This window comes from Dermacentor silvarum, chromosome 1 (assembly GCF_013339745.2).
Source record: "Dermacentor silvarum isolate Dsil-2018 chromosome 1, BIME_Dsil_1.4, whole genome shotgun sequence".
Classification (NCBI taxonomy): Eukaryota; Metazoa; Arthropoda; class Arachnida; order Ixodida; family Ixodidae; genus Dermacentor; species Dermacentor silvarum.
The window spans coordinates 58381221-58404688 of NC_051154.1; the positions used below are offsets into that span (position 1 = coordinate 58381221).

The 23468-nt window shown below is 49.9% G+C and overlaps 1 protein-coding gene across 1 annotated transcript in view; it reads left to right on the forward strand.

Moving 5' to 3' along the window:
• The window catches only part of LOC119463931 (fibroblast growth factor 17-like), a 97851-nt gene extending 75049 nt beyond the window's left edge, over positions 1-22802 (forward strand). The window contains exons 4-5 of the mRNA XM_037724755.2: positions 10947-11047; positions 15617-22802. Coding sequence (XP_037580683.1) covers positions 10947-11047; positions 15617-15889 — 374 coding nt within the window. The 3' untranslated portion in view covers positions 15890-22802. The remainder of the gene's footprint in view (positions 1-10946; positions 11048-15616) is intronic.
• Positions 22803-23468: the final 666 nt, after the last annotated feature.

Genomic DNA, 23468 nt, shown 5'->3' on the forward strand with positions numbered 1-23468 from the left:
CAACGGCTCAGCTCACGGTGCGGCTACGGACCACAGCGAAACGGCGAGAATACGGCCAATGCAGCTCTCGCTACAAAAACCGAATTAGTGCTTTGGTGACCTTGTGCACACTAGAGGTCTTCGGCCAGGGTCCCAGGATCTTAGCTTCCGAAAACGGTCTGTCGTCTCAGCGGCTAAGACTCATATTATCGTTGAGAGTTGTAGGTTGCAAAATGGCACAGAATGTGTTCTATGGTCTCATCCCGTCTGCAAGAGTTGCATGCGGCGCTGTTGACCATTCCGATGAGGAATGAATATGTGTTTGTGAATGCGACGGCACAACCGTAGGTGGCACTCTAAAGCTGCTTTACGACGAGAGAATCTAGGCGGCAGGCAACTTCATGAATGGCTATTTCATCCAGCGAGGGGTTGCGTTGGACATTAGGCCAAGCAAAAGTGAAAGTACCCGCAAAGTGATCGGTCGAGAATACGGTCCCAAGAGACGCTTACTCCGTGTTACACTTAATCACACGTGAATCGAAGCTGGATTTTCCTTCCGCCGGTCCAGTAGCTTAGCTTTCTGTTGACTGGGTAAGCGGTTTGCGCACGGTCAATTGCTCCCCCGCTTAGCGACTGAGCGTAGTCGGATCCTGTTCAGATCGGGTTTGTGCGTAAACTAGCTGGAAGACACTATTTTTGGCATGGCCGGCATGACGGTCGCCATTTGCTTTCATCAAGTACGGACCAATATGGGGTCCTTTACATACGAACGCTTAGGCCAATTCTAGGCGGAGGGATAGTGAGTGGCGTCACCTAACTTAAAGGCCAACTGCAACGAAATTTCACTTTGGCTAAAATGATTATAAACGGGTAGTGTATACTATTGATGCATTGTCTGATTTTCTTTTCAACAGCCTTTAAATAGCACCTAATTAAGCAGCGACGCTGGCACCTGGTGGTCAGCGGACATGACGCAGGCCCCAGAACACGGCCTCCGAGAGCGCCACGGGCGCTGCCTCAGTAGTTGGTCCGGGTCCTGCGTCATTTCCGGCGATCCGTAATTCCGGTATTTTTTTTTTTTTTTCAGTTTCCGTGTCAAAAGCGCCTAAATTCGCGAGCTTTCCGCGGCGCACCCACTCGTATTTCGAACGCAGAGTTTTGTAGGGAGGTTGCTCTGTATCTCCAGTATACGAACCCGGGCTTCTTATACTCGGTTCCAAAATTTCGTAGCAGCTCGCCTTTAACCGCTCGCCGTTTGGCTGAGGTGTCTTGCCACGCAGTCGCCAGGCGTCCCCCAAGGGCAGGGCAAGATTACGCTGCGGCCTCTCGCCGGTGCACACGTGCCGGCAGGTGTGCTCATTCAGATAACACGTGTGCGCGGACAACATAAACTTTCCATTCAGCCTAATCAAGTGTGTTACCGTGATCTGCATGGTGGCTATCTGCACGGAGGTTTGCGCGAGCAGAACTAGATAAGGGATCAACAGTCGTCGTTTTACTAGCTGCGGAAGTTCGCCGGATGTGCCAGAAGATGAGAAACAAAAAATTAGAGAGCGAGAGAGCGAAGCTGGCTGGAGGCGATAAGACTCATTTGGACGTCATGATATATATTGTTTGTCTTTCCGTCTGGCCCTTTATCCTTCGCTCTCAAATATGGGACAGATTCGTCGGAACATCTCAACGGACGGCGAAGGCGCATCGCGTGGCGTATAAGGGGTGTTCGATACCACGATACGAGCGCATACTACAGCGTTATATATGCGCGCCGATTGTTGTGATCTCTTTTGTAGAAACGCAGCCTGCACTTGCGGCCTGATTAGAATGACGCTTATGCGGGACAATATTATTGTCTGTGTAGCCTGCGTAAAAACAACAACAGCGGAAGGCGGATTCTCGATCACTGACTTCTGCATTCATCTCAACTGTAGGGGCTTGAAATCTACAATGACAGTAAGCATATCCGAGCCTTTCGAGTTGGAATTGTGCAGTTGCACATAAGCAAGCTGTTGAGACAACACTTGAGAAAGTTTCAAGTGGGCCTTGAGAACTTTCCATAGAACCAGTATAATTAGCTCTCTTGTAAGTATACTCACTTTGGTTGCACCGTGTAGCCGGTTTTATCCCAATTAACCTCACCAGAATACACTCACCTCGTGAGATACGAGGTAAAACATACAAGTAGTGTACGTATTATGGTAGTGAAGACGGCAGTACGTAAAGGATGTCGTACACTGGACAAGGCGGCTAAATGCACACAGGACAGCGCCTAGTTCTGTCTGTATTTTTTCTTTGTGCGTTGCCATCATATTATGCTGCCGTCTTATACGAATAATTCAGAGCAGCTGGCAGCAGTTTGCTTCTAGTCTCCGCATCTGATCTCCCGATTAACCTTGCCTTGCGGTATCGTTTTAAACGACTTCCTAATATAAAAGGACTCGACGTTGGTTACCAGTGAACGAAGCACCGCAATTTGACCATTGTAAGTCCCTTGGCCTTTCCACCTTACGTGTATGTTCGTCTTCTTTTTGCGCTGCGACTTTTTCGTCAGTAGAGTTATCCGACAAGGTGCACGCGGATAATATGAACGTGAACAGTGCATCGAAGCAATCTTTCTTGCTGGAATGTTGCGTGCGCTGGCCTTATATCCTCGTCTGCACACGTAGAGCGCAGCAAAAACCGCAGTGGAGATCGAATAGGGCATTATTGTCGTTAACGCACACCGCATCAAAGAATGAGACGTAAGGAAACGCAAGAAACAAGAGCAACGACAAATACTAATGCGAGGCAGCTTTCAAAACCTGCCGAGGAATAAAAGACCAGGGTACGAGAATAAAGCGGAGGAACGATTTCGAGGGGAAGGGGGATCTGCGTTCAGGTATTTCTATATAACTTGGGCTCTTTTTCACTTGGGGGTGCGAATTTCGCGCAGGCATTGCGTTGTATGGTAGAACATTGGTCCAGTGTTGTTGAGAATTCCTCTAAGCAGTTTCCAAGAAAAGCTACGATAAATCCGCTGGACCGATAAATCCGCTTACATCACATTTCGAGCACGTGTTGAAGAGTCATCAGGAAGGGCAGTTTCTTTCTTTCTTTCTTTCTTTCTTTCTTCTTTCTTTCTTTCTTTCTTTCTTTTTTTTTGGGGGGGGGGGGTACAAATCAACGCTTTTTCAGCGTTAGGAAAGCCCACCTTCAGTTTTATAATTACCCAATCCACAAGGTTGAATGTGAATAGATCCTTGAAAACGTTTATGATGAATTTTCGAACTCACTCATGGCAGCAGTAAACAAGCAGCGTCGCTTTACTTGCCTTGTGGCTTAACGCTCTTTTTCGGTGTACGGCGCATGCTTTGCCTGTACGCGGCATCGGCGCCGGGGAGGGACGTGCATGCACCTGGGCGGTTGTCCGCTGTCGAGCCGGGGCCGACAGGTGTGAGGAATGGCAGCATAGAATCGAGCGAGATACGCTCTCAGATATCTCCTCCATCTCTTACGTCTCACAAGGAACAAGTGGTGCTTGATATAAAAACTGTATTGACAGCACGTAATGATACGATTGTTGTCGTGGGTCAAGGTAACGTCACGCAATCGGCGCTGATACCGTGATCCGAAGTCTTTGTGCTCGTTCACGTGGTAACAGTTTCGTAAAGATAGCGTGGATAGGGAAACAGTGTTCGGGGTAATGTCGCCCTAGCGCACCCTTACTCACTAGCACACCGCGGGCGGCAACACGATTCTGTGAGCACTCTGTACAGCAGTTGCAGGGGTTGGCAGCGCGCGTCCATGCTCCTTTACAAAGCGTTTAGCCTGAGGCTTCCGTAGTACCTTTACGGGACAGTCGCGGGACAATGGAGAAAGAGAAATATAAGTATAGGCATCTTAAATCAGCAGTTACACTGTTACGGCTGGTGGACGCGAGTGAATGGGCACAACGTGCTGATTGTCCGGGTAATATTGCAATTGTTTGCTCTTCACCCGTGTGACCTTCGCAGAGTACAAGCGAAGACAAAGACCAATCTTGAATGTACGCTGTTACAGCCCTGTTGCGACATGTATCCCGAGCAATTCCTGTTTATTTCGTGGCAAAACGAAAAGAAAATGAATCGCAACTGATGGGCCTCACGTCAAGCTGGGCAGATACGCGAGATCACGTTCTCGCGTTGGTGGCGGGTAAGCGTCGCCGAAAGGCAAGATGTGATAAGGAAGCCGCCAGGAGAGCCGCGGTGGATGTGATTAGGGAGTACTGTCACGGGCTATTTGAAGGGGCCAGGGGGACTGCCCCAGCGTCTAGCGAGTCATACCGTATATACGTTCAGCCTGGTATGTGGCCTGGTTTTTTGAGGCGATTGGGAATTACGTCTAAATCGGGCGTTGCTTGGGCTGCTCGGCGCTGAGCACACACTTCTGCGTCGAAGAATGTCGGTGTCAATCGAGAGATTATTTAGCAGTGGGTCGTTCTGTCGACAGCGTTCGTGCCAACCGCACCTCTCAAAGTCGCGTGATTTCTGTTGCGCCGCGCCGCGAAGCGTTCGAGAATGTCGTAAATGTGAAGGGTTGCCGGGTAAAGACATTTGTTTGTTTGCTTGGTTTTTTTTTCTTTAAAGAACAAACAACAGAAGTTATCGTACAATGTATTTTTCTGTTCTTAAAGAACAAACAAAAGAAAAAAATTAAGAGAGGAAAAAATTTCTTGTCTGTATACGTGGAAGCTTCAGTCTGTGTTCAAAAGTTTTTGTTTTTCTTTTTCACTGCTCCATTTATGGAAAGGAATGTGGGCATGAGTCCTATGCCGAAGTCTTCTTAATTATGTAGTTTGAATGCGTACTCATGGTTTTATTACATCCATGCGGACTGTATAAAATTGCCCAACTATCTGTGCCAAATAAGCCGAAGCTGAGTAAAAATATGTAAGCCATAACGACTGCACGAAACGGCAAAGCACGGCTGTGCTGCAATACATGGGTGTGATGCGGCGTAGTATGCTGATGGGGGAATGAATTGCTGGAGGTCATTGTCCCCGAGTCATTGTCCCCGAGTAACGCTGTTATACACGACCACGCAGTCCACCGTCACCTGTCTCGGTGTAGAAAATTGCTTTTCAGCGCCTTCCTAGCAAGGTTTTAGTTCCACGGCTGCAATACGAAGTATGGTAAACGCCAGCAAAGGGCAGCTCTCAAAAATCTCGCGCGCATTGGAGCTCACTTATACAAACTGGTGAGGTGCGCTCGAGCACTGCATATGAAGGGTAGTTGAAATGAACGTACGTGTAATAGTTTGAGTTTCTCGTAGGCGTTAATTGGAGACACGGCTTTCCTCCTTCCAGTGTGAGCTATATAATGTGGTGTGGTCAGGTTGGTGTGGTCAGATTTGACGCGCGCCACTCCGTGTCGTACGCAGTCGGCTCTGCTGCCGTGTCGGTCGGCTGTGAGCGTTGCATCTTTCGTCAGTGCCGGTCCGGCTGGCGGCAAAATAAACTAAGCTGGGCGTATACAGGTCGGGACAGGCCTTTCCGTCACGACTGAAAAACAGCTATTTTGTGGCGAGTGAGCACGCGATATTTGCTTCGCTTTCGCGCAGTCGCTGTGGCAACTTTGCGCGCGAGACGCTGCCTGCTGCTGATGCAGGCGTGTGCACGGATCAGGCGCGAAGCTGGCGTTGCGACACCCCACACAGACGGCACAGGGGGGGGGTCAGGTCGTGGCAAAAGCTCACGCGCCCGCTCGCTGACACCCGATTCGGTTACGCAGCCAGGCGTATACGAGTGCGCCGACGAGTCAAAGGTGCTCTCGTGTGCGTGGAGGGCTCGATTCGCACGTGGCGCGCAGGAAGTTTGGCAGACGCGTGCCACTCGTGTTCCGAGCCTTGCTCAAGAGTATACCGCCACCCGGGGATTTAAAGATAATAAAAAAAAAAAAAACGTAAAAGACCGTCTCTCCAGTCCTTCATTGTGTGCGCCAAACGGGAAAAAGGCTTAGTATGATGTTTTGGTATAGTGCGCAGTCTGTCGAGGTCGCGCTGACCTTGTGCGCAGTTTAAAGCGAGCGCATTGCCCCACCAAGTGCTGCTACACGAAATTGGCGCTGAGGAGTACGTCTGGGCAACAACTGCATACGCGTACACTATACCGACAGAGCTGCCGTGCCTCTCTGTAGCGCCATTCTGAAGATTTTGCCAGCTTCCAGGCGAGTTCTCCCCCTATATACCGAGACCCGTCCCCTATAACTCGGCGACAAAATTTTAACCATGGGCATTCGTTTCCACCGCAGGTATCGCTAAAGAATATACTGAATTTGTTGTGGCAGAAAAAAAAAAAAAAAAACCTTGCGCGTTTATTCCGCGGCTTCTTATTGAAACATTCAGCACAAACCCATTCTATACGTGAAAATGACAAGAAGGCGACAAGCGCTGCACGAATGCATATCAACGGCTCCAGCCGCAAGTGGTATCACTCACGTGCGCGCAAGATGAACGAGCGCGCTGTAAACATATCTGGCATGTACTTTAGGGCCTATCTGTCAAATATATTCGCGGCCGCTGCGCATGCCTCGCGCTGCGTGCCGCCCTTGACCTGTTCGCTGCGACCGCCCTGTCCAAGGCAAGGCCCCTCGCGCTTGCATGCCGGTGTTCGTATCGCTCGATGTGGGAGACAGGAGCCTGTCAGGCTGCGGAATCAGGCATAGCGGCATCGTTCTGCAGCGCTTTCTTTTTTTTTTTTTTTTTTAAAGATTTCCGCGATGCGAACGATCATGGCAGGCCTCATGTTTGGCCTTCGTCGTTGTCCGCCTATATATATACTTTTTCTGTCGCGTGCACCAGAAATTGCAAGACAAGTATACACAGAAGCCGGCAACGCGGGCGTGAATAATCGTTCCTTCCCGGTGCTTTATCAACGTCTTTACGACCTGTTTGAATTTCCCCTCTCTTAAAAAACCTATCATCTCAATCAAGCTTGTCAGCGGCGAAGAACGTCAGGCGGCGCTCGTTGTGCCCGCTCCGGCTCAGCAGAGGTGTCGGCTGTGCGTGGAAAACAGAGAAAGCGCTGAAGACAATATTGAGACGGCACGCGTTCTAGATATACTCGGTCTTCGGCAACAGCCCGCCTATTAACGCGCGATTCTTAATCTCTCGCACATCTTTTGTTACGTCCCCACGAGCTGCACAAAGTAGAATCCACGGGGGCGCTTATACGTGCACGGAGAGAGAGGAGAGAGATGGATGCACTTGAACTTGTACGCCGCGACTCTGACCTACAAATCGCCTTTCTGTTTTTGAATGCCGGGAAAAGAAGAAGAAAATAATATCGTTTTGGCGGCAAGACCAGACTATGTGGGTAGGCGTTGTGAGTTGTTTATTGGTGCGATATCTGGCCCGCACAGTGATAACTCGGTATTTCCAGCCTCGCTCGCGCTGTTCGCTGCGCGTTACTCTTAAGCCAACATCGGGCTATTATATAAACGCCCGCTGAGGCTCAAACTGGCTTCTTGCTCCTGACGATGCGTCGAGCTTGCAACATTTGCAGAAAGTGACGTGGAAAAAGCCGAGACCGCTGCGACGGGGCCAGCGGGCGGTTGCAATCAGGCAAGCCCCGTTGCACATGGAGCACATAACTCTGCCTTGCCGCTGAGGAACTTAGCTAACTGTGGCGTCCCGCCAGGGCGCGCGCGGTTCACCATGATCCGCGCGGGGCTGTTAAACGAGATTAGCTGTATTACTGCCGTCAGCATATCTCCCGTGCTTCCACGGGCTCGCTGCCGTCGTAATGGCGTTTGGTGTCGGGCAGCTCCCCTTCAGTGGTTTTATACAGCAGGTATACCCGCGTTCTCGTTCGGTCGCTTTGCGTGCGGTTGCTAGACAGAGACGCAAGCTGCCGCAAGTACTTGGGGTCCTCTGCACCGACTCAAGGACCTGAATCCCAACGTCGTCCGCAAGGAAGTCCCGGTCCACCGCACGGCATGTTGCTGAAATTTTTACTACACGGGCGTTTCTTGTATTATGCCCTCATCGGTATGCGGCCACCGCGGCTATAAGCGGCGCACCCGCGACCTCGTGCTCGCGGCAGCAGAACGCCATAGCGGCTGAGCCACCGGATAACTTGCGTGTCTGGATTAACTGTGTGCGCGGGTTCATGTGCATATGTGAGCGGGTGTTGCGTAGCTGTACGTTTTCTTTCTCTCTCTCTCTCTCTCTCTCTCTCTCTCTCTCTCTCTTGCGTGTCTGTGCATGCGTGAGCACCCGTTCAAACATTTGTAATCGCGCGGCAGTCGCTCGCAATGGGAATGGCGTATATCCGATCAGATCCGGCTTATAAGCTAGTCTTGGCCATCTGGCTGGTACTCCTACTTCGGCAGTGAGTGAGCGGGCAGTGACGCTTGCTTTGGGATTTGTGGCGTTTGGGCTGGAGCTCCCATTACCGCCGAGGTTCTAACTTTGATGGCGCTGACGTTACTCGCAGTTTATAAACTGATAATGACAGCATTACTTACGATGCACGAAATAAACAAGAAAATCAGGTAAGTTTGCACTCGGTCGCGCAAAGCTTAGGCAGAGCGAAGCTTAATGGCTGCTACTGCTAGGTGTGAACTTGGTTGCTGCTAGGTGTTAACTTGGTTTAACTTAACTACGCATATAAGAAGGTATTCTCGAGTGATCATTTTCGGAGGTACCTTTTCTTTCGCGACGTTTCGCGTGACTAGCGCTGGACGCGTGGGCGTCTACGAGCGACAGCGTTCCTGGCATGCCACTAACGCAGGCAGGCTAACCTAGGCTGGCACAGTGCCAAGAACGCTGCTGCTTGCCGACGCCGAACGCGTTGGAGGCTAGCCGCTCGATATAAATCGGCCAGCTTCGCTGTGTCTTGAGCTTTGCGCGGCGTAGTGCAAGGACGGGTATATGTGGGCCAAACAGGGCGCTGCGTGAATGAACGCGCGGGGGAGCATGCCTTGTCAATCAAAAAAAGAGAAGGAGCGCACTTGCCCGCTCATTGCATTGCATGCAAAGGTTGTGTGCCTATGTTCCATAGCATTAAGGTTTTAGGCAGGAGTAACGACAAAACTTCCCGAGAACTTTTAGAAGCCTTCTATATCAAGAAAAAAGGCGATACTTGCATAAGTGACACTTCTGTTACCCTGTATCGAGCGGAAAATAATTTTCTGCGCAGCTGCTGTTGAATTGAGGTGGGCGTGATTTGCAACCCTCCCCCTCCTTCTCCCTTCCCCCCTTCCTTTTTTCGGGCACGTGTCAAAGCAGTCTACATAATGTGGCTTCTACACAAATAAAAAACCAGTTGAAAGTTTGCGCTCTATCCGTTCACGTCTTTTTCCTGTGTTTGTCCGTTTGTACGCGCAACGCTTCCCGATATAGTGCAAGCTTTCGCCTTTTTTTTTTTTTTTTTTTTCTCCTGGCTCAGCGCGCCGCGGAGAGAAGGGGTCGGGAAGGCAGAGAGCTGGCGAGGAGGAGACTGCGTGCAATGCACGCGGTCTCCTCCTCCTCCTCTTCTTTTGGGTTGCCATGGCTACCACGGCTACGCACCACAAATTACGGCTGGCTTAAACAGCCTCGCTATTAAAAAATATTAGTGTTTTTTTATATTAGTGTCAGATACAACAACAGAGAGAGTTTTCATTATTCCCATTCAGAGTAAAAAGAATTTACTGATAGGGAGCGCGGAGAGGTAGGCCGGAAGAGTATATATTGATTTACACCACAGGGCCATACGCGGAAGGGGAGGGACAGGGAAAGAAAGAGAGCGAAATGAGGTTACTGCGATATTACAATGAGTGTTAGTGATACGTCCAGCGTGCGTCAAGGATATTGTACACATTCCGTACAGCTGCACGATCATACAGCAGCGTTCATACAAGCACATGACAGAATCGCAAGCTATATGCAGCGTTCGTACATCGCAGATGTGCAGCAAGTACTGCATTCTCCTAAATTTGTGCGAATGTCGCTCCTAAAAGCATTCACTACGAAAGCGCACACTTGCTTACTCGACACGAAGACGTGCTTTACTGAAAAGGGAAGTCGGTGAAGGCAACGGCGCAGCACGCCGCAATCGCAGACGCATGTAGTGGGCTCAGGTACCGTGCCCATATCCCTTGGAAGTTGCCCCATACTCAGGAAAACACGGCCGTGTCTGCTTTCTCACCGACGCTCACAAAAACAGAGCCGAAGATAATATGGGGCGTGAAGACCCAACTTGACGAAAACAAGCCTCAATGCACGCGTGCGCGCTAGCTGTTTGCCTTTCGTCGGGTTTGTTTGCGAAGCGCGCCATGTTCCATCCATGCGATTTCCTCGTTACACCAGCCTACGTCCGCTCTTTCACCTCGGGTTCTTGCAGCGAGGCGACCGCTCAAGCACTGGAAGTTTTTCAGAGCGATTGCGTAAAGAACAAACAGCGCTGAAATGGCGTCTACGTTCACGAGTGAGGAGCGCGTGCAGTTACGCTGGCCTGAAAGCATTTCCCAAGCTGCAGTCAGCAGCCAACTTAGCATGATGGATAGGAGTTTGTCTCGTTTGCTGAACCGGACTTAATACACGTACCCCGTGCTTTTCTGCCATGTACGGCGTCAATAATATTCTTTCATGTATGCGCGCGTAATGGAGCTGCCGTATTCCTAATGGAAGATGGCGTGCTACCGCGCGGCGTCCATATGCATGTAGTAGACCGGCACATCCTCGCCGGCACCCAATTTGCATGTCGCCGCGGCATGCGAGCGTCGCAACAACCATCGCGAAGCGTAGAGATAGCGCGACAAAGTCGCGCTATAAGCCGCCATCTCTGTATCACACTGCGCTTCGGTACAGCGAAGGGCGATTAGGAATTCTGGTGGGCACGTAGGTATATTTAACGGGCGCGGAGCCAGAGCTCCTGTGGGCCCTCTCGGAATCAAAGCGGCAGCCGGTTTGTAATTGCCCGCTGCAGAATTGCGGCGTCCGCCCAACGTCTGCTGTCCTCTCTCTCGCAGGCAAACTGGTGCTGACGTCGGTCGGCATGGGTTCCAAGCTCACCATTCATTCCAACGGCACCTTCCTATGTTTCAACAAGGGCGGCAGGCTCGTCAACAAGGTAAGACCTGTCACTCGGGGCTCTATTAAGACATCTCGCCGAGCCCGCCCCCTTCATTAGGGCTCATTAAGGCGCCGCTATTAGGCTAAATACTTGGCCTGGGTCAACCCTGCTGGCCGGCCCCCAAGGCACTCGAGCGCTGGGCGCCACTTACGCCGTAACAAACGACGTCGGCTTCGTCACCGCGGCCTCCCTGTAGGGGAAAAAGGAAGAGAAAGAAATGGCGCGCCACTAGATTTACTGCCGCATCTTTTCCCGTATCCCATGGCGCGGAGGCAGCGCGTTTCCGCCGGCAGAAATGCCAGAATCATGGGGGCGCCATCGTGAGCTCATTGTTGGAAAACGAACGGCCGGAGGAGGGCAACAGGCGGCAATTTGCGAAATCGAAGGGGACGACGTCTTCGTTAAGGCCACGCGAGTGCGTGCGCGCGCGGCGAACGAGTTTCACGGCAGCTACCTGTAATGGCTGCGCAGTGCCCGCAGATTTCCTTCGGCGGCACGGTCCCTGTAGCCGCTTTGTGCTTACGCGCGCTCGGTTCCGGTGGTGTACACACACGCAGGGGAGCGGCGGCCACGTGGTCTTCTTGGAAAGTGGGCCGTTACTCTTGCGTGTCACTTCGCCACTCATGGGTGGTGCGTTCCCAGTGCCGTCCCTCCGGGTGGACAGCCACCATCGCGAGAGCGTTCCCTCGTTTTGCTGACAGCCGTGCGTACGCAACTTAAGTCTCTGCTTGAACATGCTTCATTCAAGCAGTATTTGACACACAGTATACTCGGCAGGCAGTATTTGACGCACAGGAAAGAGATGTGGCAGGAATCGGCGAAATAGCAGGTCACACAGTTAAGGAGAATCGGACGAACCGTTTGCGCTCGCTTATCCGCGTAGTTTCCTGCTAAAATTACTAGAGGGAATCGTGTACCCTGGGAATGATGGTTACTAGATGGGCTTGTCTGGTATTCGTGCTTGTGGATTCAGACGTTCTTTTATTATTGCACTAATAGTCACAGACGTTGACACAAGCCCGTCGTCCACAAGAAACACAAAAGTGCCTTCACCGCTTTATGAGCCCACGAGCGATGGGGGCGGTGTTCCAGCAGCACCTGCACGGAAATCGTCCGATTGTCCAGTTTTCTTTCTTTTTTTTTTCTTTCGCGCGTTAGCAAGTTCTTGTCTTTCTGAGGCATATCGTGGACAGTGGCACAGCAGGTGGTAGATAGTTTCGTCGGTGTCGCAGACCTCGCATGCTGCACTGTCGGTCATTCCAATTAATGTAGAGTATGCCTTTGTGAAGGCAACTCCTAACCAAAGGCGATAGAGAAGCGAAGCTTCACGTCGAAAAAGTCCGAATGGAGGTCGGAGTTGCAGTGAGGGGTTTAATCGATGCAGTCGTGTAAGTCTTAAGTTTGGCGAGTTCGAACTGGTTAACCTCCCTGCCTTCTGCCTTTTTCACTTTCTTCCTTCCCTCGGACGTTCTTTTGGCTTCAAAGCAATTCTACTTTTCTAAATGAAGAAGGCACTAAGACTCTGCGCGCATGCGTAATCACTGCGAATTGTGGCATTTATAACGCGGTATGTTGTTTGAATATGATCAGTTCGGAAAGCCATAAAGCCATTCGAAGCCAGAAGGACGATGTTTAGGCAAATCCATGTACTTCCCATCATTCCCATGCCGGGCTGAACCCGTGGACCAATTTGTATCCTGTATAGTAATTCCTGTAGGAAATTCAGCGTTTATCCGCACAGCGTAATGCTCCATGTGGTGTTAAGTTACATCTAAGTTACATTCCACGCGGATATATCGTTACCTTTTGAACGGCATACAAGCCAGACAAGCGGCATATCGGGAGGCTTGTTCGAGATTGGACAGCTTGTCGCTATACCCGTTGAGGAGTAAAACAACCAACTTAATTAAAGAAATCTAGAGTAACGGGCTCGGCAGGTCGACAGACAAAATCCTCCAGTTTTTATTGTTATTATTATTAAGAGGCCACTCTCTACCTTTCGCTCTCTCACTCTCTCTCGGTCTCTGTCGTGAAAATTCGTTGCCGCATGCCGGAGCAAGCTGTTCACTCTGCTAGCATGTGGTCCGAGATGTCGCTGCTGCAATGCTTTTTTCAAGTCGCCGCTGTATACCCGCCATGCCTTCTGAGGGAAAGCTCGAATGCCTTAGGTTCGTTAGACTCAAAGAAAACTTGATACAGATTTCGAAATCCTGCAATTATTGCAACCACACGACGAGTGCATTGGAAAGAAATCATCGACACGCACGCTTGCCCACCGCAGAGCTGACGCTAAAGCCGCGTGCGCCTTTTTCTCACTGGCAAGAATAGAGGCGTTAGCAAGGAACATAAAGAGTGCACCGATGGCTTGACTGGACAAGGGAACGTTGTTTCAAGGAAGCTAGCACAACGTAGAAGTACCAATCAGAAGTACCAATAGAAGTACCAATCACATAATCATGTGACCTATTAAAGGAAGAGTAGGCCAAGTTTGGAAAAAAGCACAATTAGGGCATGCAGGACAAGCCGTAGAGGAGCGAGCCCTGTTGACCTGTCTTCCTCTATAGCCCTGCTTTTTTTTTTTTTTTTTTAATTTTTTGCGCTGTTCATAAGGGCGCGCTAAACAACAGAACGCCCTATCGTCACCTTGCTGGCTTCAGGAGCGCCTGTAGTCGTAACAAAGTTTATTGGCTGTTCACGTAACCCCGTTGTTATTTTTTTCCCTTCGCTTATATAGTATGCGTATTTGTATGTGGCGCCACTAACATGATCCCCGTGCGAAGATTCTTGTTTTTCGCTGTACGGCTCGACTTTCAAACGCCAGGCAGAGAAAAACGTGCTCCTCCATTTCTTTCCCTCGCACCTCCTCCACCACCCCGCGTGTTTCGACAACATTTCATTCTCCTCGCAAGTATAACCTGCGCTCTCTGCACATTTTTTTGCATCTCTCGCCGCCGCCCTTCTTCTTTTTTTTCGGAGGCCCTCCGGGAACCCAGCGAGTTCCGTGCCGCAGATTGCGTTTGGTTGGCCGCTTATTTGGCGCCGCCGCTAGTACCGCGCGATATCGGCCGACAGCCAAGTAAACACAAGCGCCGCCAGCTGAGAAACCACCGCCCGATTCGTGGCGTCGCTCTCCTGGCGGGGCCGCGGCTTCACTGTGGTTAGCCGCGCGCGCCTCACGCCGCAGTCGGGTGACGTGCGCGCTCCGGCCTAAAAGATAAATGCGGCGCTATTTGAGGCAGTTTCGCGCTTCGCATCCGCGTTTTCTCCGCTGCTGCTCACGCATGTCCGCCGCGATGAGAATCATCCCTCTTCGCCGATATTTTCCCCGCTACTCTGGCTCTTCTGTTTTTCCTCTTTACTTTCTTTTCGGTCATGATGCCAGGGTGCCTCCTGTGATCGCCACCCTCTCTCCCTCTCTTTGAGACTTCTTTTTTTCTTTTTCAGTCGCCCTGCGGTCGTTTCTCCTACACCACACACACCTATAGCATCGCCCCTGCTGAGATTCTTTGCCAAACTGTGGAAGCATTAATACCACTAGCCTTGGTATCTTTTTTTTTCTTCTTCTTCTTCTTCTTCACGCTCCTTTTCACCCGGTAACGCGAGTGACGGTATGCGAACAGAGAAAACGTGCGGGAAGCGAGGAGAATGGAGTCCAATTACTCGCACTTGCATGAGCGCCGAATTCACATAACGTGTGCTCTTTGGATTGTGCCATGACCACCACTTCGATCCATCCCTTTAGAAAGAGAAAGTGCATCGATTTCCTAAACCGGGTTATACGCGCGCGTGCGGCGTCCTCACAGGCGCCGCCAGCAACGCTTCCTTGGCGTGCATCAAGAATACGCCTTTTAGTGGAAGAAGTTGTGCAGCAACACGTATCGCATAATATTTGGCTCCGGATTTAGGCACGTCATATTTACTTGTATTATATTCGGGTACCGAACAAAGCCTTTAGGGTTCGAAGTGTTCTTTGGAAACATGTTACCAAAAACAAATCTTTTTATAATACGGATGATGTATACTGTGGCTTAGAGCACAAGTGATTGACTCTAACAGAATACATTTAGGGAGACGAAAGGTGGCGAATGGATTCCCTAATTTGTGCCTCGTCGTCGCCGCTGGCTTAACGCCTTCTTCAGTCAGTTACTTAGCTTGTTGCCCCATGACCATATTTTTAACTTGGCGGCCCAGAACTTGCCCGTCGTGTTATGCTGGTCTTAGTATTAGATGCGAGAATTCACTGTATTGTATGCTCGAAAGAAAAAAAAACAGTTCAGTGCAGGTATGCTAGCCGTTACGTGCTAGCGTAACGGCTAGCACGTAACGGTTAGCATACCTGCACTTCGCTTCCCGCTCATGTGGCAGCAAGCATACCCATCCAAATCGCTCACACCGATCGTTGAACGGGAAGAAGAAAAAAAAATGCGCTGTAAGGCGGCCCGTTACGACCGACCGACTGTGCTTGAATCAATCGTTAATAAGTGCGTCGCACACCCACCGTGTGCGGCGTACGTGGCACCAGCTTTTGCGCCTGCTGACGCGTATGTCTTGTTTTCCTCTCCGCAGAGGCGGCGCAGCCGGCGCAAGAGCCTGTGCGAGTTCCGCGAGATCATGCGGGACAACTACTCCACCTTCCAGTCGGTGTACAACGACAACTGGTACATCGGCTTCAACAGCACGGGCAAGCCGATGCGGGGTCGCAAGGTGCGCCCGCGCAGGTGGTTCCCGTTCATGTTCCTCAAGCGCCGATGCAAGGGCGGCCCGCTGTCGCCCTTCGACGAGGTGCCGCAGGGCGAGTGGCTCAAGTTGCTCAACGAGACGAGGACCGACAAGAGCTGACGCCGGCAGGCCGCGCCACGGTTTCCCTTCTGGTCCACGCCGCTCTCTCCGGCCTGAACTCGGACAAACCATCATCGACCTGTATATACGCATCCCTCCTTCAGTGTCCAACGATCCTTTCGTGCTGAGTCCGATTTTTTTTTTTTTTTTGCTAGCATTTCCTTTATTATTATTATTATTATTATTAATATTATTATTATAATTATTACGGCACTGATGAATTAAGCGCTCGCTGTGCCCGCTGCGTGCCGTGCAACGCAGCTGCACGAATTCCGCGAACGTCACTCGCCTCTGACCGAGCAGAGAGCCGTTCTCCCTTGGCCTAGTTGATGTGACCCACCACGCTGTTACAAGTAGGACTGTTGTGCGCATACGAGGAATGAGTGGCATCATCATCTCATCTCATGTCCCGATCACTCCGTGTTGTGTACACGCTCGCACGACGGGGTTTGGGCCGGGCCCTCTCTGAGCGATTTCAGATGAGCGCGAACACTCTCGCGCTCGTCGTCGCAGGCACGCCTGCGAATTCCCGAGCTGCGCGCGTACTAATGCTGCGTATGGCGGCGGAGATGAACTCCCACCAGGAGCTGCGATCGCTGCGGCGCTGACACTCACATGTCGCTTCATCACCAAAGAGAGTGAATATGTCGCAGCACTTGCATAGAGCCCGTTCTCTACTGCGTACTGCGAATACGGAGCTAAGAAATAAAAGCAAAAATTTCGCCCGAGTTCCTGGCACGGCCAACAACTTCGTGCGAGCGAAAGCCCCCCCCCCCCCCCCCCCCCCCCCTCTCGCTTCTTAGTGCAAGGTATACGCGTACTCCTCTTTTATTTATAATTTTAGTGAAGGGTGTTCTGCACAAAGAATAGAGAATAGCACCTTTTTGGCGTGTCCTATTCTGTGGCGTGAAGTTGTCGTCGCTACATACGGCACCAATCACATGTTGTCAAGAGCACAATTTCGATGCACACCTCAGTCTCCCCTCAGCCCTTCTCGGCTCGTCACGCGCCTCTTGTTTCACTCGCGTGGGGTTTACATCTTGTCGTACGTGAAAGATTTGGGTCCGCGCGTGGAACGAGAATCGTTCTACCATTTCCAGGATTGGTCACTGAGTAAACAGTTAGTGCACTGGACGACTGTGATTGGGACATGCAAACTCGCAATGTTTTCGAGCGAGGTGTGTATCCAAGCTATGCGTGCTTGTAGTTATACATCAGACGTCTATCGCCTGGCCCATCGCTAGGTTTTTCGCTTCCCTGTTTCGCCTTCGTTGGGGCCTAAGTTCTGCATGGTGCAGCTCACGACCAAATTTTTGTTCCACATTTTTTTTTTTCGGCAACGGGTTTTCCAGGGTTGCCGCGTGCGCGCTGGTGTCAATCATTCCCTTCACCTCAGGTGCTTTTCAGAATACTAATGAATTGTATATATGTACACATACGCAGTATTTATTTCGAGTACATTGTAAAAAGAAAATGTATGTGAAGGAAGAGACATACTGCCGCAGCCGTTTGCTGGCTTTTCTTTAGGTTGTCATTGTTGTGTTTGACCACGTTGCATTTTTTTTCTCTCTTATTAGCGTTGTTGTTTCCCTGTATGCCGCTCTTTATTTCTTCGCATTCTTGAACATTTTCTTTTAATCAAATCAAAGCCATATGTGAACATTTTTGTGGCCATGCGCGTGTCTGACATTCTCTAGCCATTCCTATATACGTAACCAAACTCGAGTTTGGTTCATTCATACAAAGATTGTGTTAGACTTGTTCTTATTGATGATGCTCTAATCACTGTAGCAAAATTCATCTTCAGACTTTGTTGCTTGCTACGAATAACATTTTTTTACACTACACATCATATTTTGTGCCCGAGTTTGTTTCAACAGTGCACGCAACCAACGGAAGTGAAAAAAAAATGTAGGAAAAGCGGACAGCGGGTCCACCATTGAATATTTATTCGTTATTTTACTTGTTTACGAAAAAAAAAAGAACGTTGTTCTGCATTTAATCTGCAGCTTTTAATTGGCTCTTATCTTAAGCTTTTTGTATTCATTACGCCAACTGCGGCTCGTTCATCGTCACTTCTTGTCATTGTTCATCATCTTCTCTCCTCCTTGGGCATCTCGCAGCCGGGGCATCAATGATAACGCAGATCCTCGCTGCCGCATTGGAACACGCTCTTTAAAACGCCGCACGTCGCGGCATCACGAGATCGCCAACACAACGCATCGCTTGCAGCTTTCCATACGTAGAGCCTGCCTTGTAGTTGCAAGCGTGGCACTGTGTGTACTCAACGTATCAAAGTGCCATCATGTCACTATACGCCATCCACTTCAACCGCATCATGCTCATAACTCTCTGAGCTGGGCTCGTTATTAAAAGAACTGCCGGGCGTCTCTTGTTCGTCCCTTACGCGGGTCCAAACGCTGAAGGAACACATTTTACTCGTCGTCTTTCTGGGGCGCTTGAAAGTTATGATGGCGGCTATTTATTTGATCGCCGCAGGATTTTGTCCAGATGGTTTCAATTTATACAGGCAGAATGCTCTTGCGCCGCTAGCTTGCTTACACTGCCGGAGCCAGTGCATATATGCTCGTAAATTTGCTGCCGACCTTTTATTTTTCTTTCTTTCTTTACAACCGCTTACTTGGTTATATACTATGCTATGCACTTCTTTTTTCTACTGCATTTTCAGGTAATGCCTCTTAGATAACGGCAGGCCTGCTCGCTCTGACAGTGACGTCAGCTGGGAAGGCACCGTCTCTCTCATTGACGACCTCGGTTTCATATGGTCTTCTGCGTAACCTATTGAAATGTGCGGGCTGTCGGCCTAACCACGTGACGTCACGGCTCAAAATGCGTAGGCCTTCTGCTATTGAAGACGTGCTGCTTTCCAGACCATCCCAAGCTGTGATGAGCAAAGCAAGCACCGCACCTGCGCCGTCTAACCAGAGCAGGATTCGTGAAACTGAAAGCCCAGATCGCTCTTTTCTACTCGCCTATACGCGCGCCGCTTGCTGCGGGACTTAATTACTCGTGATGCGCGAAAGATTTTTCCCGTGAACATATCATCCACTGTTGACACGCCTCTGCTCGAAAGCGTGTTCGCGCAAAACATCAGATGACGGTAAATCAACGCCGTCGTCAAGCTCCCACAGCTGGGAGGAAAACGCCCCCCCCCCCCCCCCCCCCCCTCCAACAAACATACAACCGCCGTTGCACTTGTCTGTGCCATCCACATTCCAAAACGCCCCAGACTGCTTTCGTTTTACGAAAGCGCCATCGCACCTCAATTATTTTAACTGTGTGAGTGCGCCTTTTTCAACTGCGGGCGATGATGGACACGTCGACGCTGTACTGTTCTCGTATCTAGCCGTGCCACGCACAGGTATCCCGTTTTGCAGTTGCGATGTTCCCACTATAGTTCCGCTTTACACCGCCGATCCGTATATGCCTTCCGCGTCATTCCACTTTCTTGGCGCAACATCGGAGCTTTACGTCTTTAATCGGTAACTACCTTAAGGCCAACGCATATTCGCTCTCCACCTTCATGGTTGCTTGCAGCGCCGTTTGTCGAAAGTATTTGAAATCTAAATCATTACACAGGTGCGCGCCGCGTGGAGCTTTTACTCGCTACCCTGAGAGGCGCTGCGTACGGACTTGATTTGTCTATTTTGTTATCCTCTGGACGCCTGACTGTTAAAAACGTATATACTTTAAGTACACGTGGGTATACTGCACTGGTTCGTGATATCGCTGTTCCACAGTCATTAATCATTTCAGGAAGCTGCCTAAATTATGACTTCGCGCACGTTTGATGTCTGTTGGTGAGTGCTGCTTGCGTAAGCTCCTACAAGACCGCCTAGCACAGCGCTTTTCAGCTGGAGCCAAACATAACTTCGTGTATTGGACGCGTACTTTTTTTTTTCCCCTCTCGTCTCTTTCTCCCTGATATGTTAATGTGCACCGTTCTTCTTATTATTAAACGAACCAAGCGATTTACTTATATGTCTAGGGTCTAAAATTGCTTCGCGCACTTAAGTAATCCGACACTGCTTCATTTATTTTTTTTTTCTTTTCCTGGGGATTTTAGTGCTGCGTCGGTTCCCTTCACTCGCGAAAGGGCCAAGACTCCACGCTGACGTCAACTTAATAAATTTGTTGTTGTTTTTTTTTTTGTTAAAAGAATCGCGTAATATGAACAACGGCCTCGAGGAAAAGTATAGCGCTTGTTTCTTTTCCTTTCTTTGTTCACTAACTCTGGCTATTAGCTCCTTCGAGCGCTTTATGTCTGCTTGACTCGGCAGCCGGCAGTCTGCGGTTTATTTAAGCAGACTTCTCGAGTTTGTCGTATCATTCGCTACACGTGAGTTAAAAAAAAAAGCAAGAAAGAGAAAAAGAAAATGAAAGTGGTCGTCATTTAAGAGCTCGTAGTTTTCAATTTTGGTTTTACTTGCGCACTATACACGTTCTTTGTTTTTCTTTCGAAGGTGGGGGAATGGAGGGGAGCGTTTAATTTAGGCGCGTACCTTTTTGGGCAGCGCATACTTTTTGGGCAGTGCAGAATTTAACTATCCAGAAAGCTTTTGCCTTTCAATACATATAACGATTGTTTCGCAGTTCTTCCTCTCTCTCTCTCTCTTCTTTTTTCGCATTTCATTTTGAGCTGTCAGTGCAAATGAGTAGATTGGCTCCAGCTGTAGAACAGAAAGTAGCAAAGTAAGGACTTTTTTTACGAAGCTTGCCATTTTGGCAGCGCCATGTCCCTTCATGTAACCCTCTTTTCGAGTATTAGGAAATAGAAGGGCGCGACTGAATAACTGACTTTTTTTTTCCTTGATGCCGCCGCACCCCGCATATTATCTTCCACTAATGGCTATCGCCTGTCCTCTTGGAATAAATACGTTATCACTTTAAGTTTAGGGGGGGGGTTCCTCTTTTAACTGTGTATTCGCACAGCCGAAGACAAAGGTTTCCGTAATGAGAAAAACGGCGAAAACAAACTCAAATACTTTCATGTAACTCAGTTTAACATACCCTTCTGTAGCGGTCTGCAACTGAGGGGTGCGTTCTGCATCAAGTGTGGAGCCTACGGAGTGCACCTAATTCAAATCAGCTGGCCTTAATTAGTGCGATAATTGTAATTGAATTTTGCGCTCGCTGCAAGTTTTGGCGCGTCAGGTAAACTATAGCATTCCCGCGTCGTTTGCGCTCTAACGTGATTGTGGTCGTTCTCTTTGCTAAGTCTGGGCGGCCAGCTGCGAAAGTATTTGCTACGCGTCTCATTTACGTAAACATCATTTGAGAGCTTGCCCCACGTATAACCGAACAAACTCTCGTGCGCTCACGTCTGGAATTTTCGCTAGCCGGCAACAACTTGGGGGCACGAATACATTCGAGAAACAGCGTGACCAAGCGCCTTTCCAGCACTGGACGCCTTCATTTTTTTTTTTAACCTTTCACTCGTGTTTAACGATTTTGTCATAATGTAAGCGTCGGGGTGAATAGTGGAATCTGTGCGCGGTTATACGCTTTATGGACTTCGAGCGCCCAAGGGATTTCGCACCGCCCGTATACTTCACCCCAGCGTTGGCACCACTTCAAATCGAATATGGTGCGTACACTTGGAGCGCGTGCAGGTTTCTCCGGAGCGTTCCATCTGTGCGCACCGTATTTGTTTCCCTTGCTTTCTTTCTCAATTTCGTTCTCGGGCTGAAGGAAGGAAGTACGGCATTGGTTGGAAGTGCGGCATCCACCGCTTCATCCGTCAGTTCACTGCCATATTTCCGCGGCAGACGGCTGCGTGTGCTGCAACGCCGGCAACGAATGGTGGTTGTGAGACTCCGTGTGCGGTGCAGCACCTGGAAATAGTTGCGATCTGTCAGCAGACAGGTGTCATGGGTGCCGCAGCCGCAAGCGCGCGTGAATCTCGGTGCATGAAATGCGCTGGCCGAAAAGGAAGGGGAGAGATGCCAGCGGATATGCAGTCGCTGCTCTTTCCAACGCATCATTGTTTCGGTCCGCGGAAGCTGCCATTTTCGGAAATGGTCGAGCCGTTGATACGGTTTCTTTACCCTTCCCCCCTGCCACGCCCATAAGACTCGTACGCCGTGAAGTCGTCTGTACGACCATGTTCCTGTTTGCGTAACACTGTGTCGTGCCGCTCTGCTATAGTTAGAAAGTCTCCCTATTAGCAACCACCGATGGCGGCGCCACCGAGTGCCCGCCATTTGGATCGTGTGCATGGAGAGCGCAGAACCGCGTGATTTCGTGCGCGTCATGCGAAGCTTCCGAACCCGCCTAGTGTGTGCGCGAGCAGTAGAAACTTCTATGGTCACGAAGGATAATTGAATACATCTGTGGCGCGTCGAACACGCAAGATGGCAGTAAAAAGAGAAAGAAATTAACCTGATTGACACGAAGCTGACGTGCATGCACGTATGACTAGGTGTGCGTTTTTAACTAGACAGCTACTATGACAGTGTCTTTTCCATTCTTCTTTTTTACCTGCACTGCTTCGTTGTCCACCGAAAGTGAACAAATGGCAACGGATTCTTACTTTCTTGAACCTTTTAACTCAGGTTCACCTGAAGTGGCATTTTTAGCAAAAGGACGAGTGTTCGCGCTCATGTGGCCATTCATACCTCTAGACCAGTGAAGTGTGCTTTTCAAGTTGTCTGTTGAACTGTATGAGTGGCAGCACTATCGTAGATGAACAAAAATCATATAGCGCTGCGGTTTGCCAGTGCCGAGCGCGGAGGTATTTTGTGTTCCACCTTGTATGAAGTTCCTATGTTGAAAACGTGCCATATAAGAGAGATATGTCTGTGGCAGATGAGTCTCAATGTAAGACTGCATATTAATGTATGTGCTGTTGCATGTTTGAATGTGTTCGGAAATAAATCTGTGCATCTGCCCATACTGTCTCATCTCACTTGTGTGTTCGAATAACTCAAAGGGCTCGCCCCACCAGGCTGATCGGGCCCATCACGCCGTTCTCAAGATCGCATACTCGAAGCTTGGGTATGCGGGACGTCTAAAAATTATTCGCCGTAACTAAATCGCCCCTGCAGGACGGAGGCCTCTCCCGGCGATCTCTAATTACCCCTGTCTTGCGCTAGCTGATTCCAACTTGCGCTTGCAAATTTGCGCCTGCGCCTGCAAATCATCACCGCGCCCAGGTTTCTGCCATCCTCGACTGCGCTTCCCTTCCCTAAGTACCCATTCTGTAGGTCTAATGGTACACCGGTTATCTACTCTGCGCATTGCATAGCCTGTCCAGATTCATTTGTTTTTCTTAATGTCAGCTAGAATATCGACTATCCCCGTTTGCTGTCTGATCCACGCCGCTCTCTTCCTGCCTCTTAACGTTACGCCTAACATTTTTCGTTCCATCGCTTTAAAGTAGCTCGAGGGCACCCGGAGCAAAACGTTCTTCGTCGTGTCGCTGGTCGTAAACGTGCTTCTCATTGTCTTGGGAAGCAGCAAGTCTACTACGTGCTATCTGCAGCACGTAATCAGCCCGAGCAGTGGCGTCGCGTGCATATTCACTAGTCGAAGTTGCAGGGGAATGGAGAAATGTGTC